This window comes from Pan troglodytes, chromosome 8 (genome assembly GCF_028858775.2).
Source record: "Pan troglodytes isolate AG18354 chromosome 8, NHGRI_mPanTro3-v2.0_pri, whole genome shotgun sequence".
NCBI lineage: Eukaryota > Metazoa > Chordata > Mammalia > Primates > Hominidae > Pan > Pan troglodytes.
The window spans coordinates 108,364,248-108,388,909 of NC_072406.2; the positions used below are offsets into that span (position 1 = coordinate 108,364,248).

The 24,662-nt window shown below is 43.5% G+C and overlaps 1 protein-coding gene across 3 annotated transcripts in view; it reads right to left on the reverse strand.

Moving 5' to 3' along the window:
• Positions 1–23,112, reverse strand: part of BLNK (B cell linker) — an 80,238-nt gene extending 57,126 nt beyond the window's left edge. The window contains exon 1 of one of the 3 annotated variants that reach the window (XM_001159266.6): positions 22,614–23,112. In XM_001159266.6, coding sequence (XP_001159266.1) covers positions 22,614–22,660 — 47 coding nt within the window. In that variant the 5' untranslated portion in view covers positions 22,661–23,112. Of the gene's footprint in view, positions 1–6,345; positions 6,427–22,613 lie in introns of those variants that run through there. The other 2 variants (XM_001159213.6, XM_009459031.5) reach the window with 2 other exon arrangements.
• Between the last annotated feature and the right edge of the window lie 1,550 nt (positions 23,113–24,662).

The following is a 24,662-nucleotide window of genomic DNA, read 5'->3' on the forward strand; positions in this document are numbered from 1 at the left end:
GAACTAGTTAAATAAATTATGATAGATCCATGCAATGGAATGCCACAGACCCCTAAAAAAAAGAGGAATATACATCTATATTGTTGCCTGGAACTTCTACTTTCTAAAAAGGGGATTATTACTTTATGATGTTTTAAAATATTTGAATTTTTATAGCATGTGTAGATATCATTTGTATTATCTGTGTTATATACAAATATGGAGAAAAATATTATAATGGGAGGATAGGGCCAGTTATGTTTTCCTCATAATAATTTTCTGACTTAAAAAATGTATAACAAAATTTCACGTGGTTCTTCCCTGAAAGAGTAGGACGTTTTAATTCACCTTTCAGGTAAATGCTTCCTTTGTTCTGAGAAAACTATTCGACTGGACCCTTTAGATAATGAACTGTACACAGCTATTGTTCTTGTAGGAAATGGTGATTTCCCCACAATCCTGAAAGCAGATTTCTCTGACTCTGGGAGCTAGGCCTTGGGTTAGGTAATAGAAATAGTTTAGCATAGGTCTAGGAAACTGTTGGTTGAGGACATCTGGGAGAAATACTACCTTGGCCCTTTGTGAATTTAGAATGCCCCTGCGGCGGAAGGGTTACTTTTTGGTGCAGCAGTGGAGCAGTTTAGAGGGTAAGAGGACAGCTTCTCAGAAGACCTCTGCCTGGGCGGGCCTGTGGGTGTCCTCTACCAAGTGTTAATTTAAAGCTAAACAATGCAGCGATGCTGGTGATCTGCCGGATCTGCTCTATTGAGGGCAGGCCCTCTAGCACTTAGGGAGTGGAGTGAAATTTACAGGATAGGGAATTGGGAAAAGGGAGATTGCTCAAACGTAAAATGGGAACTTGGGCTGCGGATTTTGGGGAGATCTGTCTCCTTCTAGGGCTGATGGCTGTTAGGCGCTAGAGTGCTGAAGAGCACAGACAAACCTGAGGGATTTTCAGTGGTGGGGGTTTGGGCGATGGCGGGGGGTGGTAGCCCTGAATCTGAGGCTGGGTCTGGGCCTCTGCTCTGAGAAAAGCCATAGCCAGAGCCATCGCTAGCTATTTTCAACCACATAATCCCTCTCTGCTGTCCCTGAATCTTCAGTAAGATCTTGTAGTAGCTGCAGCCCGGCCTCAGCTGGGCCTTGAGGAAGAGAGTGTTCCACTGGCATGGAAGGGTGGAGGGAGGACAGGCTGGAGTGTGAAGTAGAAGGATAGGAGAAACTTCTTTTGGGACAGCCGTATGGCTGCATCTTGGAGAATTACCTACATAAGGGAGGGACCCACTGAGGGACCCACGTTCAAATGTATGTGTCAGGGGTCTGGTGCCAAGTCATTGTAATTTGAGTAACAAAGGAAATGAGACCATATTTTATACTCCCTAGCTAGGGAGGCCGGGCACACTGATGATACAAGTGTAAGAGCTCAGCAAAGAGCCAGGCACATATTATGGGCTCAGTAGCAAAGAGAAAAGGATGGTTGAGAGACACACAGAGGGTCCCTCAGATGGGCCCTTGAGTTGCCTCAGAACTCTACAGTTTTCTAGAATTTGTTCACATATACTCTATGCCAAACCCTTTTCTCCTTTTCTTGAGGAACTGTAGAGAAACTTCGAGATAGAGGAAAGAAGGAAATGAAAATAAGGGGTCTGGCAGTGGGGAGAAAGAGAGATTGAGAGACAGACAGAGAGAGAGGGGGAGAGAGAGAGAGAGGGGGAGAGAGAGAGAGAGAGAGGAAGAGAGGAAGAGAGAAAGAGAGAGAGAGAGAGGTTGAAGTGGATTGATTGCAAGGAAATTCAATAATTTCATATGGAGGGCAGAGGGCAGCTCTGGTTGTAAGCTGACTGTAACTGAATGGAGTATCTTTAGGCTAAGTTAATGCTTAACCAGGTTGAGGAGCAAAATGAGGCAGCAGTGAAGAATCCTATCAGAAATGTGTCAAAAATGGGACACAGGCAGAGTAATAGGGAACCAGGGGCCAATTTGCATAAGTGATTTTGCTGTGGATGTAAATAAACAGATGCAAAATGTTGCAAAAGAATTGGATGCAATTTTGTCATTTGCTCAATTTGGCATTTGGTGCTTCTTGGCATTTCCTAATTACTTTTTATTGTGTATTATTATAACAATAACAATTATACTATGTAACTATATAATTACAGTAAGTTACTGAAGTGTTACATAAACTATACTTTTTAAAGTTGATGCATAATAGCAGTAGATATTTATGGATGCATGTGATATTTTGATACATGCATACAATGTGTAATGATCAAATAAGGGTAATTGGGAAACCCATCACCTCACCTCAAACATTTATCATTTCTTTGTGCTGAACACATTCCAAATCTTTTCGTCTAGCTATTTTGAAATATACAATAAATTATAGTTAACTATAGTCACCCTAGATAAATTACACTTTTTATATTTTAAAGTTTTCTTCTCTCTCTGTATCTCGTTCACACAAATTCTGATGTCTATAGACTGCTTTGTTACAACTGCCAAACTTCTGTGATCTGGGAAGACATAGTGACCCAAAACCAAGATTTGCTGTGATGCTGTTAGCTCATTATGTCAACTGTCCATGCATCTGGTGATGCACAGCTCTGCTGCTCTCTAGTATTGGCCATTTCATTTTGGAGTGCTTTTTGCTCCTTATTACAACTTATAGCACATGCCATAGCAAAAGAATGCACAACTGGTCTGTTCCAGGAGGGGTTGTTCTGGATTCAAACAGCAATCCCTTTACTGAGATGAGTTGTGTGTAGGTAAAGATAGGTAAGGCATAAAACAGCTTCACTTTGATTATCTCATTCAGAGATATCCTTCCATGGTGGGGAGATGGATAATAAGGTCACAATGTCCTAATCTTCTAAAGTTATAGAGAGAGAGCCATGCTCATGTAACAAAATAAAATGAAGAACAAAGCTTATCTAATACATGTTTTAAAATATATAAGTATTGTAACTTTAAGCAGTATGGCATTTTGGTATTTAAAAATGGTGAGCAGGTCATATAAATAATTATAATATTTGTGTAAACCAAATCAAATTTTATATTCTCTCTTTTGTTTTTAATTTTCAAGCTTTTGAATTAAGACACGTAACTTAGTCACACTGTAGTAGTGTGACCCTGGGTAAGTCTGAATCTTGAGAGATTTAAATTCCAGGAAGCACTGAGAGTAGAAAAGTCACCATTTGAAAGTTACAGCAGTTTCTTCCCTTTAAAGTGCCTTACTTTAGAATCCGATAGATCTCAAGAGGGCTATTGGACCACAACTGGCTGGGCCTCACCCCTGGAGATTCTCATTGGGTTGTCTGTGGTGCGTCAGAAAATCTGCATTTATGTTTTTATTATTATTATTATTATTATTATTATTATTATTATTATTTTGAGACGGAGTCTCACTCTTGTTGCCCAGGCTGGGGTGCAATGGCGTGATCTCGGCTCACTGCAACCTCCACCTCCCAGATTCAAGCGATTCTCCTGCCTCAGCCTCCTGAGTAGCTGAGAATACAGGGACCTGCCACCATGCCGGGCTAATTTTTTGTATTTTTAGTAGAGACGGGGTTTCATTATGTTGGCCAGGCTGGTCTTGAACTCCTGACCTCGTGATCTGCCTGCTCCGGCCTCCCAAAGTGCTGGGATTACAGGCATGAGCCACCATGCCCAGCTCCTGCATTTCTAACAAATTCCCAGGTGGTGCTGATGCTACCAGTTGGGAGACCATCCTTTGTGCATGACTATGATAGATCATGCCTTTTTCTATTGTGGGCCTTTTAGTTGTGCCCAAGTAAAGCAAATACCTGTATGGGGGAAAAACTAAATTCTCATTAACTCAAGTGCAAAGTTTCGGACAAATAAATTGGGTGGTCAATTGGAAGCATAATTTGGGTGTGTGCTTTTCAGTCTGCAGCTTCTTTGCAGGACTGTTGACTTTTCTCTGTATGAATTCAGACTAACCTCTGCCTATATATTTTAATTTATTTTATAGTCATGTACTTTCTTCTTGAGCCACAGTTTGCAAAACTGTAGAATGGAGATGAAGTGACTGCAGGCAGAACATGCCCCTCTCCTTGCGTGACAATGGAAAAGGGACTGGCCCTTCTTGGAGCAGAGTGCCATGGTCGGGACCATTTTGCCATTGCTATTATAATATGGTGCTCTAAGTGACTAACAGAATGCAGTGGCGGTGGCACTAAGACTCGACCTCATCCCTGTTGGTGGGGGATAGGCTGTCTTTGCTGTCACTCATCCTGCAAAGACTCCAACCTAGAAAAAGGATGTAAGAAAATGAGGATGTGGCAGGCAGGCCTCAGGCTTGGTACTGTGATGTTTCCTGTCTTCCCGGGGCCTCCTGGTTGTTGGTCCCTGTGCTGCAGGTTGAATAGAGGAATCTTCTAGAAGGATTCCCATTGAACAGCCTTCCAATTTTTACTACCCATGCATAAGATGTACAGATTTTACACAACTAAGATCACTCTTGACATTTTGAAATCTGTGTGTTCCACTTACTATATTGTGAATATTTTCATAAGCGAGCACCATCCTTAGGCTTTATCTGCATCTTTCCTTACTCTGCAAACTGAGGAGCTTTTAAATAGCTGAAACTCTGATCCAAGTAGGCGTGACAAGAAGCAGTGAATCAGGACCCCTCAGCTTGAGGGAGCAGAGAGATGACCAGACCACATGGCAATCTGAGACCAGGAGAAGCAAAGGCTGTGTGAGAATAAGTGCCGAATGCCTTGCTTCTGGGAGCCTGGGATCAAGAGGCTTGGACCTCAGGGGCAGGGAGGGAGGGGACAATCTCAGGTTCCCTCTTGTTTCTTGAAACCCAGCCTCTCTTCCAGATCACCCTCTGAAACAGTGTTTTCTAGAGTAAGGTCTAAAGATTGCCTGTATTTATTTGTTAGAAATTCAGATCACTGGACCCTAAACCATATCAATAGAATAAAAATTCCAGATAGAGCCCAGCAATCTGCTTTTTAACAAATTTTCTAGGCCTGGTGACTCTTATGCACACAGAAGGTTGAGAGCCATTTTTAAAGGATTAGGCCAGGCTGGGTGCGGTGGCTCACGCCTGTAATCCCAGCACTTTGGGAGGCCGAGGCGGGCCGATCATGAGGTCAGGAGATCGAGACCATCTTGGCTAACACGGTGAAACCCCATCTCTACTAAAAATACAAAAAAAAAAAAATTAGCCGGGCATGGTGGCGGGCGCCTGTAGTCCCAGCTACTCGGGAGGCTGAGGCAGGAGAATGGCGTGGACCCAGGAGGTGGAGCTTGCAGTGAGCCAAGATCGCGCCACTGCACTCCAGCCTGGGCGACAGAGCAAGACTCTGTCTCAAAAAAAAAAAAAGGAAAAAAAAAAGGATTAGGCCAGGTTTATCCCCTTCTAGGCTAAATTTAAATGGAAAGAGCAAAAGAGACGACTTCCCAACCTCCAGAGTATCTTCCCCCATCCACCATAGCCTGGAATAGCTTTAACAACAAATCTTACTCTTTTCTCCATAATGAGTGGCCAAAGGCTTACCCAGGCATTCTCCCCAGGAAAGGGACACTGGCAATGGAATTTTAGTCAATGGTATGACGTCTGCTTTCAACAAGGGGAAGACAGCAGAAGGAATCGGCTGTGGTTGCCAATGGCCGGGCATTCACCTTTACCTGGACTCAGATTAATACAAGTCGGGCACAGTGATGCTTCCAGCCTGCCTGCCTTCTCTTCCCAGGCAGCCTGGTGTCACAGCAGGACTCTAACCCCAGGAGCTGACTGTATACAGCCCAGCCTTCTTCAATGAGTCTTTTTTTTTTTTTTTGAGATGAAGTCTCGCTCTTGTCCCCCAGGCTGGAGTGCAATAGCGCCATCTCAGCTCACTGCAACCTCCGCCTCCCAGGTTCAAGCGATTCTCCTACCTCAGCCTCCCGAGTAGCTGGGATTACAGGCGCCTGCCACCACGCCTGGCTAACTTTTGTATTTTTAGTAGAGACAGGGTTTCACCGTGTTGGCCAGGCTGGTCTCAAACTTCTGACCTCAGGTAATCCGCCCACCTCGGCCTCCCAAATTGCTGGGATTACAGGCATGAGCCACCACACCTGGCTCTTCAGTGAGTCTTTTATGAATTGAAGTTTAGACCTTACATCAATTGGCAGTCTTTCTACATCTCCTTCTTGGATGAAAAGGTAGGTTAAAGAAATCGTCTTGACTTTGGCTGCACATTAGAATCACTTAGGGGACTTTTAATAATCTTGACACCCAGGCCTTGCCCCCGACCATTTAAACCAGAGTCATTGACTCTCAGGGGATCCAATGTGCAGCCAAGGTTAAGAACCACTGACAGTGTTATCAGGATAGGAGAACTTTGTACATACCCCAGGGAAGATCGTCTGTCCAAGAGAGCACAAGGAGAGGAATCCATAGTAAGAATCCACAGAAGGGTATCTGCAGACTGAGAACAGCCCCAGGCACATAGAAGGATAAACAAGTTCAGGAAGGATGGAGTTTAAGGACAGCGAGCTCTTCCAGGGCCAAGAGGGCACGGGGAGGGCAGCTGCATGCAGATATTTCGGCCAGATCACCAGAGGTGTCCAAGAAATTACATATTTGACAAAAACACTTTGCCAATAATTTTTATTAAATACAGGAGATGATTTAACAGATGATATTATCTGTAAGAAGTGCTTTTTAAAAAAGTTTAGTAGAAATAAGAAGATCATAAAACATCTTGTTTTCCTTGTAGCTCTTTAGTGCTGTCACAGAGGACAATGATAGGCAGGTTTCAGGATTTTTTTTTTCATTTGTCTTTCAGAAAGGGTGGAATGCAAAGTATTGCTAATCAGAGAAAATCCCTGTTTAATCTGCATGTAGGAATGGATTAAAGAGTGTCTCAGGTGAAAGTGACTCTTTGTAAATAAACAGAACAAATAAATCCTTCCTTCTTCATCCCCCACATCTTAACCTCAGGACCAGTTCTTGAGTTTCATCCTTTCAGTGTTCATAGGCTGGTCCTCCTCTCTGAGCCAAGATCTAAGCCTACACTTTCCCCTTTACAACAGGAAAATGCAGCAGCTGGCAGCAGGGCCCTCCCATCCATGCTGTGAGGGCTTGTTAGGGCCTCTTTCAGCAAATGTTTCTAAAACCTGGATTTCAACAGATCACTCCTTCCTCAAGAGTGCAGCAGCTCCCTGGTATCTACTGAATCAAGCCTGAGCTTTTTGTCATGGCTCAGTCACTCAGTCTCACCCTGAGCTCCAAGCCCATATAGAAATTTTATTTTTGTTACTAAATTTTAAAACAGCTCGATGATAGAAAACTGAACACTGCCAATAAGAAAAAGGAAAAGGGCCAGTCGTAGTGGTTCATGCTTGTAATCCCAGCACTTTGGGAGGCTGAGGAGGGTGGATCACTTGAGGTCAGGAGTTCAAGTACTGCAAGAACCCCTGGGGGCTGCTGGCTCAGCCCTTTGCTTTATCCACGTATACTTGGGTATCCTTAGAACATCTGTGCTGGTGCAATTGACCTGGTATCTCCAATTTATATGTTTCTAAAATCAATTTGGAGTAGAAATCTCTGTAATGTTTTCCTTGGCATATATAGAAACAAAAATGCATCCATGAATACTTTTTACTATGAATGGATTTTTAAAAACACTTTTTTAAACTTAAAATTTAAATACACTTAAATGCATTTAATTTAAAAATAAATAAATTAATGTTCATCATTAGGTCTGCTGATTCTCTAGTTGACTTCCTCCTTTTTTAGGTGTTTAATATAATTGACTCTGGGTTTCTTTTTAAGATGCTACTAATATAGTATATTTTATTTTTGTTACTAAATTTTAAAACAGCTATATGATAGAAAATTGAAAACTGACAATAAGAAAAAGAAAAAGGGCCGGGCATGGTGGCTCATGCCTGTAATCCCAGCACTTTGGGAAGCCAAGGAGGGTGGATCACTTGAGGTCAGGAGTTCAAAACCAGCCTGGCCAACATGGTGAAACCCTTGCTCTACTAAAAATAGAAAAATCGGCTGGCAGTGGTGGCATGTGCCTGTAATCCCAGCTACTTGGGAGGCTGAGGCCTGAGAATCACTTGAACCCGGGAGGCAGAGGTTGCAGTGAGACAAGATTGCACCACTGCACTCCAGCCTGGGCGACAGAGTAAGACTCCATCTCAGAAAAAAAAAAAAAAGAAGAAGAAGAAGAAGCAAATGGAGTTTATAAGCTGGCATCCTTGGATCTTCAGGCTTGAAACTTCTGAATGTTCTTTAACCCTTTCTCTCTCTCTTTGACTCTTCATCTCACATCTCTAGTCACATCAAAAGGGTGAGGAACAGCAGCCAGGTATCAGGAACAGCAAGTGCAAAGGCTCAGAGGTGAAACTGTCTGAGATGTTTCGGGTCCAGTGAGCAGCTGAGAGTGGCAGGAAAGTAGGTGTTGAGAGGATGTTTACAAGACAAGGATGAGACCGCTGGGAGCAGAGACAGATAGTCAAGGGACCTGTTAGGCCAAGGAGATGGGGGGTTACAGGCTTCCTGCTGGAAGCCCTTGGAGACCTTTCCTCGGGGTGTGTCATGATGAGGGTGGAAGAATGGAGGAGGACCTCGGCCCGGGACAGTGGTGGCTGGGACACCAGTATGGAGGCAACTGTGCCAGGCCCAAGCCTCGAGCTCATGACAGTGTGGTACCAAAGGCAATGGAATAACACTAGGAGTGCCCTGTGGACCTCAGCTGTGCGAAAGGACCAACAACTCTCAAAGAGGACATTACTGAGACAAAGTGCCATGTTGGCCATACTGGAGCCTGAGACAAAGTAAATCAGCAGGACTGATTCTGTCTTCATCTAAAATTCCAGTAGTTTCTTCATCATGGATTTCTGGGCATTCATTTTGATTTTTAAAATATTATATTAAATACTATTTGTATCAATTTATTAATGAGGGTTACCCCTTAAAATTTAATGTCATGATTTGCTGTTTTATACATGACTCGTTTTGTTTTATTCCACAAATATTCAGTGTGTACACACTGGGCATGGCACACGCAGGCCACAGAGCTAACCTGAACACAAACCCGACCCTCTTGTAATGCAGGAAAGGGGCCCCTTTCACCACCTTATCACATGACAGAAACCTTTTGGCCTATGTGAAGCCAGGGGACAGATATAGGCAGACTGGAGAATTCTCTGATTCACACAAAACATCCTCCTCTCAGGTCACTTCTGTCTTAAAGCTGAAGTTTTCAGCCACCAACCCATCGTTTTGAAGCAGCATGATACTTTTTAGTGACTATCCTGCTACTTGCAGGCAGCAGGACTCCTATGACAACTTCTCCCCCTCCACTCTTTCTAAAGCTTTGTCCATTTCTGGCACCGGCTTCCTAATGCTCACTTCCTCCAGCCTGGCCTTGCTATGAAATAACAGGAATTATATTTAGATTTGCGAATTCAGCACTGCAGGCTGCTTCCTTCTGGAGAGTGAGCTCATGGTGGAGCTGGCAGAGTTTTGACAGCTTTGGCAGTCCCTTCCATGGTGTGATAATGTGAACAAGCCCCTCAAGGTCGAGTTAGTGGCCTTCTCCTCCATTTCACAGATGCAGATACTGAAGCCCAAAGAGATCAGAGATCATGAGTGTCTCAGACTATACAGCTGACTCTGAATTTTGCCTACAATTAAGGTAGTCACAGAAATTTGGAAGTGAGAGACACTTTGGGAATATCCTGGGTCAACCTCCTCTTATGCCAAGGGAGGAAATTAAATTCCAGAGAAATTTTGTGATTGCCCTGAGATTAATTTAGTTGAGGACTCCTCCAACTCTTTTAGTCATACCTGTTCCTTCCCCTTCCACATAAGGCTTGAGCCCCCTGCTAGAGAAGGTGGGGGGTACCTCCATGGCCAGAGGTAACCCCCACCTTCTTATGCCATAGTTCAGAGCTGTGATTATAGTACAAGCCCTGTAAGCCATTGCTGAAAGAAGCGTCATGCATGCCAGTGATCAGACTTGGAAAATCAATAACGGTAAAAGCCAGCATTTATTGAGCATGTACTACGTGCTAGGTACTTTGTGTGCATTATCTCATTAACCCTCACAACTACCCTGTGAGAGAGGTCCTATTATCCCCATGTTTATATTGTGATAAAAAACACATAACAAAAAATTTACCATCTTAACCATTTTTAAGTATCCAGTTCAATGGCATTAATATATTCACATAGTTGTAGTTATCCCTGTTTTTATAGATGAGAAAATTTGACTCAGAGAGGTTAAATAATTTGCCCAGATCCTACAGCAAATAAGTGATAGAGCTGGAATTCAAAATCAGGTCTGATTCCAGAGCCTATGCTCTCAACCCACTCTGGATGATACAGGCTAACTTGTTTCAACTTGGCCCCTCACCAGGGCAGGCGACTGGCTTCAGCACCTACGTGCCTCTCTGGATACCTTCCTCTCTGTCCCTGGAGACAGCACCCATTCCCTCTACCAACCCAGTAATCTTTACTGTGACACATGTGCCCCCACCCCTGCCTTGCTATGGGTCCCCAAGGTTAGACATTTTGCTAGAGGGGAGCGTCAGCTCTTAAGGGCCTGTTTCAGACTTTGGGAGGAAGAGGGAGAGTAAAAAGAGGAAGGGACAGATGGCAGGGGAAATGGGAAGGAGAGGGGGTAAGGCACGTGGGAGGCAGGAGGGAATGCGGTAGCGGCCCTCTGGGGTCTGGAATGTGCTCAGAAGTAGGGTGGCTGAACAGAGCAACTGGAAGGACGCCACCATAATCCATGCATCCTTTCTCAACACCCGAGGCAGAAAGGCCCCCTGAGGGTCCTGGAGTGGAGGGGCTGTGTTCCCTTACACACAAGCATCTTGCTGCCAGGGCTGTTTCTTACTATCCACTTATTAACCGTATAAAGTAATTTATAAGTTTCTCCAAACAGTTCACACCCTACCTTTTTTTTTTTTTTTTTTTTTTTTTTTTTTGCTTGTTTCTTTTTTTTCCTACTGAGATCTGCAAATATTTTGTGGTAGTCTTTGGCATGTCTGAACGGCTGAGCTTGGTTATAAGCAGTCAGAAATTGGGCTGACTTGGCACAAGCAGGAGTAGGGATGATTCCACTAATACCCTGTGTCCTTCAAAAACACTGGTAGGACTTACCCTATCAGAGGCAGTTATGCATCAGGCACACCACCCTGAGACTGATGAGATGGCAAGGAAATGATGCTATACCTGCCTTAAGAAGTTCTTAGAAGCTTTGTCACTTGATTTGACAGCTGAAATTGGCATGGCCCTTCCCCTCTCTGACTTTAGGGGCCAGTGGTCCTTGGGGCCTCCAGGGATACAACACTTCTCTTTCCTTTAGCACATTGGAATGCTTGCTGGACTCTGCTCTCACCACCCACCTGGCAGAGGTCTTGAATAAAGGAAAACTTCCTCATAAAACTACATAAAAGCAGATTGCAAAAACCAAAAAAGTTAAGGGAGACTCCCGTGTTCATAGATGACACAGACTCTTGGGTTTGGAAGAACACTAAGAGGTCATGTCATTTAGTCCCTTCACTGTGTCTGACTCTGATGTGCTCATTGTTCTGATGAGGTGCTGACAGCTGCACCGTGCATGTGTTCACTGTCTGTCCTCTACCAGCATAAAAATGCAAAACTGACGTCTCTTAAATCGAACCAGCTGCCAATAGGTTTGTAAAACCAAGCGACTGAGAAGTAGTTCTAGTCATGTTTCTGAAAATGCAATTCTACATAATTCCAGAAAATAAAAGTGTCTTAAGAATTTGAATATGTTCTTTTAAAAATTAACTTAATGGGGGAAAAAGGAACTTTGGCTATATCTATATGGCATGATATATATAGTATTGTCATCTACTTGTCCTGGCATCCATTTCTGCAGGTAAAAGCAAAGATATTTTCAGGAAGTAAAGAGTGATTTTGAGGGATGGCATTCAAGAACTCATATATTGAAGAAGTTTGACCCAGTTAAATTCTTCTTAGCTCTGAGAAAACAAAGATATTGGGAATGTCTTGTATGTAGGGGTAGGGGTGAAAGGAAGAATTGTAATTCATTAAAAGCATCTACAAATGTTTGTCAATAATACATTTAAATAAAAACTTTGAAACAATATCTTTTTTTTTTTTTTTGAGACAGGGTCTCATCTTTTTTTTTTTTTTTTTTTTTTTTTTTTGAGACAGGGTCTAACTCTGTTACCCAGGCTGGGGTATAGTGGCGTTATCTCGGCTCACTAAAGCCTCAACCTCCCTGGCTCAAGTGATCCTCCCACCTCAGCCTCCTGAGTAGCTGGAACTACAGGCATGTGCCATCATGCCCAGCTAATTTTTTGTATTTTTTGTAGAGACAGGGTTTCGCCATGTTGCCCAGACTGGTCTCAAACTCCTGAGCTCAAGGGCTTTGTCCACGTCGGCCTCCCAAAGTACTGGGATTATAGGTATGAGCTACTGTGCCTGGCCAACAATATCTAGTGGGTCAAAAAAATATATAATCATGGGTCCCCAAAATACACTCGTTTATGGTAAATATAGGAAATTGTTTAATTATCAATTTTTAAATTGTGGTACAACATACATAGTGTAAAATTCACCATTTCACCCATTTCAAATTGTACAACTCAGTGGCATTTAGTAAATTCACAATATTGTGCAATCACCACCACTGCCTAGTTCCAGAATATTTTCATCACCCCTAAATAAAACCCCAGACCCATGAAGCAGTCATTAGCAATTTTAAAGCAGATTTTCAAAATAATTTACTTTTGAGGTATTTTCATGAATAGCTTTTGTTTTCATCATGCTAAGAGGTTGTTAATAGAATTTACCCTAATAGGTAGCATCGGGTATATTAAGCCCAATCATCTAAGATCGGTTTGGCAACTGTGATGATCTTCGAGTATGAAGATGATGTGAAATCTGAAGTCCTGCCATGGTAAAAAAGAGAACTCTGACCTTGAACAGGCTGTAAAGATCATCTAAAAGCCAAAACAATCATATATATGTAGAGAGTTCATTTTTCTCAATGATTTTGTATTACATTTGCCATTTTCTTTTTTGAAATTATAGTTCTCATGTTTGTATGTGATTCTCATAGTTATTTGCACTACAATGAAATACTCTTTCCTTCCTAGTATGTTCAATATTGAGTAGGGACATTAATACACTTTTTATGCTTAAAAAATTATTTTTCATAATGAAGTTTTTATACTTTGAACCAAGTAAGATTGTAAAATGAAGGGGTAAAAAATGGAATGGGGCTGGGGGTCATTTCACTCTAGGTACGAGCTCAGACTTTCTTGTCTTCTACTCCAAGCACCCTTGGTCATAGCCTCCCTCTGGGGAACTCCCCTTTACTTAGGTGTGGTCTCCCACCTCTGGCCTTTCCCTCCTTATCACCATGTTCCTGAACAATGATCCATTTATCCAGCTAGGCTGTTGATTGAACCACCTCTGTAAGTGGGTAGGAGAGCTCTCTGCCCCCTTGGTCTGAGTTGGTTATCAGATATATGAGTCCTGCGTGGGTGCTAGTGACAGATGACTCAGTGCCTGAACCTATTACACTTAATGATGTTTAATTTTGAACCAGAACATTGAGACACTGCCATATCCCAAGTAGATGCCTCTCTAACAACACAATCCAGGGCACCAGGGAAGCACAGACCAGGAGGAAGGGGGCATTCATTGAGCTCTTACTCTCCGGTATACAGAGGTACTGTTCTAATACCCCTGCTTTATGTTATATATTATTGAGATATTATTATTCCCATTTTTCAGATGAAAAACCTGAGGCTAAAAGGGATTAAGTGATCTTCTCAAAGACCACAAGCTGGTAAGTGCAGAGCAAATGTTCAAATCCACGTCTGCCTGATTCTTTCTTTTCAGTAAGACAAGAACACCTTCCAAGGGCACCTCTTAAAATACCACGTTGGTGCTGTGTGCTTGGTCTGTATATAAGACCAGCTCTGCTCTTCATAATTATAACTCACTCTCAGATTACATGAACGATTGTGGGAGCATTTTTTGCAAAATATATAGCAGTAGGATACCAGACACACCTGAGTCAGTGTGGAATTCAAGTTTGGGCCTGGAACACACAATTGTCTGAAATACTGACAGCAGGAATCCTCAGAAGGCTTTCTGACTAGTAAGTGACTGCTTTTTAAATTTTAAAACAAACGTCTATGAAAAGTGAAGAACAAAGCCTGAATGTCACATTGGCCAGTAAATTTCACAGGCAGACATGGAGGGGTCGTCTAGAGCTTGAACAGGTGACCTGGCCTCTCTGGGCCTCACCTTTCTCACCTGTGGAATAAAGGGGCTGGAGAGGTGTCCTTTCAGTCCTCGCAAGGCGAATCTCTGTGCTTCTCCATGGAAGCCTGTGTCTCTGCACATTGTAGAAGCAGGCAAGGCCCGAGTCCTCATGGAACCCCCGACCAGCACTGGCTGCATAATTTCTGGGGCCCAGTGTAAAATGAAAATGCAGGGCCCCTTGGTCGAAATTGTTAAGAATTTCAGGACTGCAACAGCAGAGCATTAAACCAGGCACAAGCTCCAAGCACAGGACCCTGTGCGACTGTATGGCCACACGCCCAGGAAGCTAGGGACCTGTGCTGCGTGTTCCCTACAATGTGTGAAGGAAGGGAATCTGGAGTAGGTCTGGGGCCCCCAGCCAGCATGGGAGGCAGGGATGCTCCTGGGGTAATGAGAGCCTTCCTTAGGAAACTGGCCAACAGAGAAGTGTGGCTCAGCAAACAGTCACCACATGTCCCTCAAGCTGGCTTCTTTGTCTTGCTTTTGAAATAAGCATTGAAATAGCCATGCTGGGCTGAGGGAAATGGTCTGTTTGGAGGCCTAGACCACAGTGCTGCAAAAGGGTTGTGAAAACATCAGGTTAAAAAATAAGGCTGCAGGTGTAGCTTCCGGCGGACTCCCTTTCAGAAGGGAGGTGAAGGCAGGACAGGTAGGAAAAGGTGGTGAAATAAGGAGGAGGAGGGGCTTGTGGGGAGGGCTCTTTTCTTTTTGGAACAAAGCACAGGGAGGAAGGAGGTGAAGTCAGACTTTCTTGCTCATTGCTGGATGGAGACAAATACGCCAGTAATGAGGAGGCTCAACACACAGTGAAGAGGAGCAACCTCCTGAGAGAGGGTTTCCACCGCAGCAGCCAACGCCAGTGTCCAGTGTCAGCCCAACACAAAAGCTGCTTCCCTACAGCTGTGCTGGGGAACCCCGAGGTCATGTGGGACCTAGAGGATGGCAGCCAGCATCACACTTCAGGGTTCTCTGCTCTCTTGATCTGGAGCAGGGACTTGGGTAGGGGCTGGAATTCCACCCCATCAGCAGGTGAGGCCCATTTCTGGAGCAACAGGTGAAACATACTCTAAATTCCTAATAATGTGCATGGTTCCTAGGGGCCTAGGAAGCCCAGCATAAACGTGGAATGAAAAAACTAAGGCTGCCTTTGAGCGCTTAAACCTCAACATCTGACAGAGCAAACACAGAGAAGCAAGGTCGCCCTCAAGAAGCAGAATGGCCCCAAGTCTGTGAGATTTAAGGGGGACCTGATGGAATGTAATCACCAATCCAGAGACACAGGGTGTCCAATGGGAGGCAGTAGCGGTACCTCTCTGACCTCCAATCTGCAGAGACGGAGTCTTGGTTAGGTGGACTTAAAAGGCCTCCTCAGTGAGGCTCTGTCTACAGTGGGCAAGAGCACCACAGCCCTGCAAGCCTGGAGGCAGGATTACCCAAAAGCCTTGAGCATCTGACATTACAACAGACAGCGCTCTTCTGAGCCCAGGACACTGGCTCCTTCCCATAGACCTCCTCTCATCATTCCTAATATGCAGAACAATCACACAAAGTGTTTCCTGAGATCCAGATACAATCGAAACCAATTTAAAGAGTTATTTTGGAGGGGGGCGGGGAGACATAGAAATGCTTAATAGAGCTGGAAAAAAGTCTTTAATGAAAAAGATTGAACCCTTAAAACCTACCCATCGGTTTCAAAAAAATATATACATACTGGCCACAGGGAGACCAGACAAGACAGGGTGAATCCTGCTCCAGAAACTCTCCCAGCTCATGGAAGGATTATTCCAAATACATGCCTCTTGGACACTGCCACAGAATCTTCATATATAACCAAGAAGATCAAAGGATGGACAAGCAAACGCATTTCATCTCTCCTCCACCAGCTGCTTTGTCTTTTATCCAGTGTCCTTAGGCAACATATTCTGCTCTAGGATAAGCACAGTGTGTGCACCTCTGTCCAGAATTTGGCCTTATTATTATTATTATTTTTGAGACATGGTCTCATTCTTTCACCAGGCTGGAGTGCAGTGGCATGATCTTGGCTCGTTGCAGCCTCAACCTCCTGGGCGATCCTCCCATTTCAGCCTCCTAAGTAGCTGGGACTGCAGACGCATGCCACCACACCAGACTTATTTATTTATTTATTTTTGTAGAGATGGGTGTCTCATTATGTTGACCCGGCTGGTCTTGAACTTCTGGCTCCAAGCAATCCTCCTGCCTCAGCCTCCCAAAGTGCTGGGATTACAGGCATGACTCTCTACACCCAGCCAGAATTTGGCCATTGGATCAGACTCACAAGCCCTTGAACTTCTTAATGGCTGTGTTATCACATAGTATGCTTTTTACCTCAACATTAAGAATTTCCACTCAAGATTTGCTCAGTCTACTTGAAGAAGTAGAAACAGACTATTTATTCCAAGATGATCTTATGTCCGGAAATCTTTTCCTGCTCTCACTTTTCTACCCAGGAGAAAGCAACTTATACCTCAATGGTGCATATAGTTCATGGGATCTAGTTTTGTTTGACACAGCTTCTTAAAAGGAACATCAAATTGAAATGCAGGCCTAAGGATTTATTGCCCCTCCTCTAGGCAATCCCTCGTCCAAACCATCCCAGCAGGAAACCCAGTGTGATCTGAGCAAAGACCACAACAATGGCAAAGATACGTATTGCCTATTCTGAACTTTAAATACACGTCACTATAAGCAAATAGAAATGAATATTTGCTTATTGTTCTGAAGAGAACATTTCACTTAGTCTGAATCAGGGTTTCTCAACAGTGGCAATAGGGACATTTTGGGCCAGATGATTCTTTGTTGTGGAGACTGCCCTGTACAATGTAGGATGTTTAGCGGCATCCTTGGGGACTAACTACTAGTGTCTGTAACACTCCCCAGTTGTGACAACCAAATGTTCCCTAGGGGACAAAATTGTCCCTGATGGAGAACCATTGATTGAAATGATCCAGCTATGTCTTGCGGGAGGCTGGGGAAGGATGTTTCTGTGGAATCTATTAAGAAGCCAAAGAAAGCGAAGTGTTTTAATTTCCCTAGAACAAGCTATCCTTTAATTTTTCTCTCCCTTTTTTTCTTGCTCATGTAAGACCTTCTTTGAAAATGAACCAAGCTGATAAATTCTCCCAAGAACAGATGGGGTTAAATCACCTGTAGGGAGAAAACAAGAGATCGTCTGTAAATACGTGCCTGAAGAGTTTGGCACCAGCCCAGTTCTTTTCAATCCAGTAATCTAGGAGGCAGGGCTGGAAAATAACTGTGATTTGGTCCTTGGAAACCTAATCGATTGTGTCATAGTCCATTTGGAAACATGTTGTGTGAAGAGGAAGGTGTTGTTCAGCCATGGTACACAATCATTGGGTCCAGAAGAGAGGTTCCTCGGACATGTGGACTCTGGTTTAGGGTTTTCCTAGCACAGCCATGCCCAGAGTGGGTGAGGAAGTTGCCTTGAGTTTTCTTGGCTGATGACTCTGAAGTCCACTCGCACTAAGCCAGTTTCTGATAACGTGGCTCCCATGTGGCTTGCCCACAGGGAGAAAGAACCCTTCTCAGCTGCTCTGGGTAGTCCATCCATTGGTGTGCTGCAAGATGGTCCAGTTAAGTGGCTTCTCATCCAATGGGAGGCAGGTAGGCAGTGTGAGGGGATGGGAAACCAGACTGTCCAGGAAGTGGATCTAATCTCCACCACTAGATGCTGTGCCTCCTGCCTGTAGCTCCCCTGAACTTTGCCACCCCAGTTAAAAGGAGTTGGAACCACAAATATGAAGAGCAAGAGAGACAGCAAATGCCACTCAGCTTGGGTGGTTTGAGGTACTGGTGGTTGTGTTTGCTTTTTATTGACTTGGTATACTGACTAAGTGGCAAATACTCTTCTGGGAACTTCAGTCCATGTTGTCTCACTTGGTCTTCACACAAGCCTGTGAGGAAGGCATCTCTAGCTTCGTTTGGCAGCTGGGAAAACTGAGGTGTAGAGAAACTGAATGGCTTCAGCTAGTAACTGGCCATTAGAATCAGCCCTGTTGGGCCCCAATGGCATGGTCCTTCTAAACATATCAAGAAATATTTCCTGAGAGTCCTGAGATAAAATGGTAGCCTTTGAGAATGTAACATATGTCAAATGTGGTCTCTGTGCTTAAAGGATCACAGCATCAGAGCTGAGAGGGACTTTGGGAAATGTTCTCATTTTGTAGTTTGAATCAAACAAACATAGGGGACATGGGGGAGCTAATAACCTATCCGGGATGTTGTGGAAGAAAAGGAAAGAAAAGCCATATATGGAAGAGCCATAAAGAAAACCTGCAGGGTGTGGTAGGTGAGTGGGTGTCAGCTGAGGTGGAGAGGGAAAGGTGAGTCAGTGTGAGGGCTGACGAGGATACCATCGACCAAAACAGGGAGGATCTGAGAGACAGCTAGTTGTGGAAAGGTGAAAAGAAGGTGAATTTGTTTCTGAAGAACTGAACCAGAAAAATCAAGGAAGTAAAAACTCCAGTTGAAAACTCCAAACCCTGAGAAGAGAAGGCATGTCTCAGAATCCATTAGATAAGGTCTCAGTGAGACCCCTACCAGGAAGACCCAGACACCCACGGCAGGGTTCTGTCATGCTTAACATTATTAGTCACTTAGATGAACGCAGAGAAGGAATGTTTGTCACATCTGCAGTCCATGCAAAGCCAAGTGTCACAGATGTCAGAATCAATAGACAAAATAGTCAAAATAGTCAGAAAGAAGAAATGGAACCAACATGAAACTTATTAGGGATCAATGGAAAGTCCCTGTTTATTTTCAGAAAATCAATTACACAACTATAGAATTAGAATAACAACAGTAATGATATTAATAGCTACTATTTTAAAAGTCCTATAATCACTATGTGCCAGTTGCTTCACAGAAAAATTTATTTAAACCTTACAATAGCCCTACAACATTGGTACGGTTATTATTATCTTTATCTTACAGGTGAGGAAACCAAGGAGATTAGGCAATCTTGCCTAAAATCACACAAATCTTGATTTTTCTAATGGAAAAATGCCATACTCTTTAATCAATAAGATAACTGGGGAGACCCGATTTGACCACACTTGTGTCAAAGACCTTTTCTAGTTGTAAAAATGAGCAGGTATGTGTTTGTTTATGCTACAAAGAAAAATACACAAGCACAGATGATGAATCAATTGGGAGGTTATTAAAAACTAAACATTTCATTTTCAAGTTAGTTTTACTAATTTGAAAAGGGATATTTGCAAAGTGATTCAGGATTGTAAATTTTGAAATGTTCCCCTAGAAAGGTGAAATTTTTATGATCATAGGAATGTTTACTGTGGAACGATTGAAACCCAGCTCTAGCCAGGTTTCTGATCATATCTTTACCTTATACAATTAAGGGAAAATCATGGCTAGGAATCAACTAAAAGACCCTAAGTGTCTATGGACTCCTACTAACAGAGAAGCCTACTTTAGCAGGCCTCGGTGGGAGCAAAAACATGAGAATCTGTGCTCACACCTCTCTGTGGTCACAAGCAACTTAGCCATCTCACCTATCTCTATTCTTATACAGCAGAAACTCTCAAGGTGATGACCCATCCCCACTGGGTTCATCCAGAACATTCCCTTTCTTCTTCATTTTGAGAATTCCTTGTCTCCTTCCAATCCTGCATGCCCTCCTTTCCTTGGATGACTCTGCTTCCCCTCTCCTCCTAGTAATTCCTTCTGCTCCACTCTCTTTTCGGTCCTGGGAATATACTCCCTGGATCAAGGTCATTCCTTTCAGTCCTTTGGATGGACACTCACTGTCCTTCTATTTTTGTGGCTAAGAATTTGAGCAAATTCTCACCTAAGCCTAAGAGTATAAACATAACTGTCCACTTTTATGGTCATCTGGTGCCAAATAATTACATGGTTAATCAACCTTCAGAATTGATGTCAACCAGTCAGGACAGAGGACACAAATCACAGGAGGCAAATATTTCATCTATTGACTCCTCACCATCCCATCTATCTAATTATGGAAAAGAGTTAAGATGGTGCTTCGAGCCCATTGAGTTTACAATTTCATTTCTTTGAAAAGTTCCGCGTCAACAGTACATTTTACCACAACAGGATGATTCTATAAAGACAACTGAGTAATCAAGTGGAAAAAAAGTTACTTTTATGTAAGCAGATGAGTGTAGTGTATGATTATCCATGGTATAATTTTGGTTTTCTATCCCATAATCTATGGTTGTATATTGCCCATCAACTACTCTGTGATCAAGGTGGACTTTGTCCCAAAGGGAGGAATCATAAAATGATTTAAGTTCTAGCACCTTTACTTAAATTCCCATCTGGATTCCCTGAAAGAGAATGTGTTTCTGTACAGTTCTACATTATGGAATATGTCTGGAAAAAAAAAAAAAAACATTTGGAATCCTCCTGTTCATTCAGAGGAAGGTGCCTAGTTAGTTTCTTTGCCATGTCTTTCTGCCCTCTCTTTCCCTCTTCCTTCTCACTGCCATGTCCCAAGTCCAGGCCTACAACCCTGGATGCTTGGGTTACTTAAGCGCTCCTCCCTCCCACCAGATCCCTGCCTCCAGTGTCCCTCCCACTCCAACGCATCCTACCAGGCTCCTTTAAGCCTACTGTCATGACATTGCTAACAGCTAACAGCATAACCTGTTCTCCAACTCCCTATGGTCAGGGCACTCACCATCCTTTGCAACCTGGACCCACCTTATTTGTCCAATCATACCAGGACCTTCAGGTCCCACATTCCCTACTCTTTAGTTTCCGCTGGACAGAAAACTCTCCTCACCATCCCACAAATGGACCGTACTTGTGTTAAGCTTTGAGTGACAGCCTCTGTATTTCCTCCCTCCCAGCACATAACATGTTTCCTCCAATTCTCCAGTATTTTATAATTTTACCCACCTCTCAAAGCCTACCTCTTAAAAGTATCTTCTCTATGAAACCTCCTCCTGCTACTCTAAGTCTCTTCTTACATTCCTTCTGTTGCTTACAGCTTCCATTGTATCACCCCCGCCCCTTATGAGGGTGTAGCTATTTGAGACCAAGGGCAAGAATGAGGTGCCTTCTTGTCCCGTCCGTGCTGATCACACAGCAGCACTCAACAGCATGTTCTTGAAATGGTTGAACACAGCTGATGTTGCCTACTGATCCCAGATCATTGATGCATTTCACATTACCTTTTACCAAGCACCTCCTAGGCATAAGACCTGTATTCTACTGTGAAGGGTTGTCCCTCTGCCAATTCCAGACTTTCTCTTAAATATTGTCTCAAAAGCTTCAATTCTCTGGCTCATTGTTATCTGTGATTACTTGTCTGCTACATGTGTCACATCACCCCCTGAACATTTGGCTAAGTTCCAATATGTAGTCAGAATAGAAAACACTCCCTGAACAGAGGGGAACATCACACACTGGGGCCTGTCAAGGTAGGGGACTAGGGGAGGGAGAGAATTAGGAGAAATACCTAATGTAGATGACAGGTCGATGGGTGCAGCAAACCACCATGGGACGTGTATACCTATGTAACAAACCTGCACCTTCTGCACATGTACCCCAGAACTTAAAAGTATAATAAAAAAAAAAGACTGTTAAAAAATGTGAAAAAAACCCGCACTCCCAGAACTTTAAAAGTTCCAGTCTCTGAAAGCCATGATGCCCTTACAATGAGACAAAAAGAAGACCTTCAAAAGCAAAATTTGGGGAAGTTGTCTTTTCCATAGCTCCTTGACTCACGCCCATGGGCCTTCTGGTTTATTCTTTTTGAGAGGCTTGTTATAGATATCGTTACATTGACATGAGGGCATTGGAAAGACAGATCTAATCCCCCCAAACACACTTGTCATATACACCCACAAAATAAATGAGACAATAAAACAATGAATAACAAATGATTACAGCTATCCTTAAAATTAAATAGTAACCTGCAATAAAATGGGTGAGGACTCAGTTTAGAGAAACCCTTCCTTAGAAAAGTTGGTTGCATTCAGATTCTAAAAGTTGACCTTCAGTAGAATCTAAGCCCTTGGCATTTGTTTTATTATCTTTCCAGAGCTTTACACTTTATTGTAAGAGGCAGCTAAAGCAAGTCTCTCTTGTTCCTACACATTTCTTTAAGAACTCAGTCCACTTCCCTATAGCAAGTGCCACCCAATGCTTTCCCTAAAAGCTCAGTCCAGTTCCCTATAGTAAGTGCCACCCACTGGAAACTAGCAAAGCATTCCAGGATTTCAGTATTTCTGAGATGCCATAAGAGCATTGGGGGTAAAAAAAGGAGATGAAGAAGGGTATTGGATGGGGAAAATCTTACCTCAACTTCTGACTGGCGGGGACGGTTATTTTATTAAGCTTGTCCATTCTGTTTGGTAATTGTAAGAGACACGAATAACTGTCCAGTGGTCACGTCAGCAGTTCCTGGCCCTCCTAGGGAGCAGCATGGTAAGCCTCTGGTCTCAAGGGTTCCGGCCACTCAAGTCTGATTTCTGAGAGTGCAGGCTGCTGGCAAACACCCCTGCTCTAGGGAGAAGTAAAACTTGCCCGAGCACATAGTCAAGTTTCATGTTTCTACATAATCATGTGATCTGGATAGCCAGCCAGCTTGGTGATTACTCCACTTTGTGTAAACTTTAATAATGAAACCTATTGGGCAGGCAAATTTCTTTCCAGCTGCTTTCTTTTACAATCAGATTTGTAACCAGGTTAGGACAAGTTTCTGGCTGGTCACTACTTCCTGTTTGTCCCAAACACATATAGTCTGTTTCCAGCAGGTGCATGCTATAACTGGGAACTTCCTGGGCTGAAGGAAAAGCAGTAATCAAGTCCATCTGAACCTCTCTTGGAGACTTTCTGCTTATTTGCATAAAGTCATGGATAAGCTTTTTCTACTTATAGAACCATTATATAAAAATGGCATTTTTGTGCTTTTTCTTAACCCCCGATGCGGGCAATACGTTTAAAAATAAATATCAGGTTTTCAGTGGCATGGTGGTAATAGTTTACTCAGAGAATTAGAGTCTCTCTTTTTCTGGAGCTCTATTTAAAATGGGATGGGCAATTCTCTGTTCATCTGGGGGTAGGGATGGATGACTCAGGAAAGGGGAGATGAACTCCATCGTCAGATGTGCAGCCTCCTTATTGCCTGATAGAGTCAGGAGTTACCTTGCCGATAGCCAGATGCTTTCAAACAAACCAGGATGTACCCAAAAGTCAGATGAGAACAAATCTAACAGTTTCACAACAATGCAATTCCTACATCAGGCCATTCTGAAGTCCTAAAAGCAGAATGCCATTCCCCTCCTTGCATTTGCCTCTTTCTGTCCTGTCCACCTCTTGCTCATCACACCCAGTGACACGCCAGACACGAGACCATCTCAAGCTCAGACAGGTGGGGTGAGGCTGGGAGGAGGGAGCCATACCTGTAGGGGCTGAACCTATTCAGAGAACTCTACTTCCCTCCTGGAAGACTTTATATTTCCTTCTGCCTAATCTGAAAAATGCTGATTTATCTGTTGTTTAAAGAGCAGCCCGCAGTCCAGGGTCAGAGAGGAAGAAAATGGGAGGGAAGGGACCTTTTGTACCTGGACACACTTTTCTGCAGCCATCGAGAATGCCCTGCTCACCCTTGTGGAATAAAGTACATGTTTCCAACATTTATCAAGGGAACCAGTCTTCTCCTGGGTCAGAATACACAGCGGGACAAAGTAAAGAGCCCTCAGTTACCTCTCCTGTTGCAGACCCAAGATCTGGCTGAAGACAGTGGGGAAAGAGGAGAAGACAGAAGAGGAGAAGGAGGTGGAGGAAGAGGAGGAGGAGAAGGAAGAAGCGGAGGAGGAGGAGACAGAGGAGAAGGGGGAGAAGGAACAGCGGCAATGGTAGAGGTGGAAACCATGGATGGATTTCTTCCCTCCTGTGCCTCTTTTTTGCACAAATGGATGTTCTGTCTTTCTCCAGGTAACCTTGATTATTCACATTCATCACTGCCTATGAATTTCTGGTTTGACTAGATGTTTAGGAGCAGAATCTTCAGAGCTGTTGAAGGGTGGGGCCCTTCTGCTTGGCCAGGACACTGACTTGGCCAGGCCGCTGACTTGGCCAGGCCAGCAAGAGAGCAGACAATGTTGCATGAGAAAAATGCAAGTGCTTGTCTCCTGCCATCATTCATTTTCCCCAATCTGGCTGCTCAATTTTCTTGCAGTACATCCTGAAGGAGCTCTAGACCCTGCCTCCTCCTCTCCCATAGTTCCTAACTGAAAGAAACAAGTAGACTAGGATGGTAAAGGCACATACAATGTCATCAAAGATCAGGAAATTCAGGCTTCACTGAATGAGATGATAATAGTCAGCTCGTTCTTTCTGAATT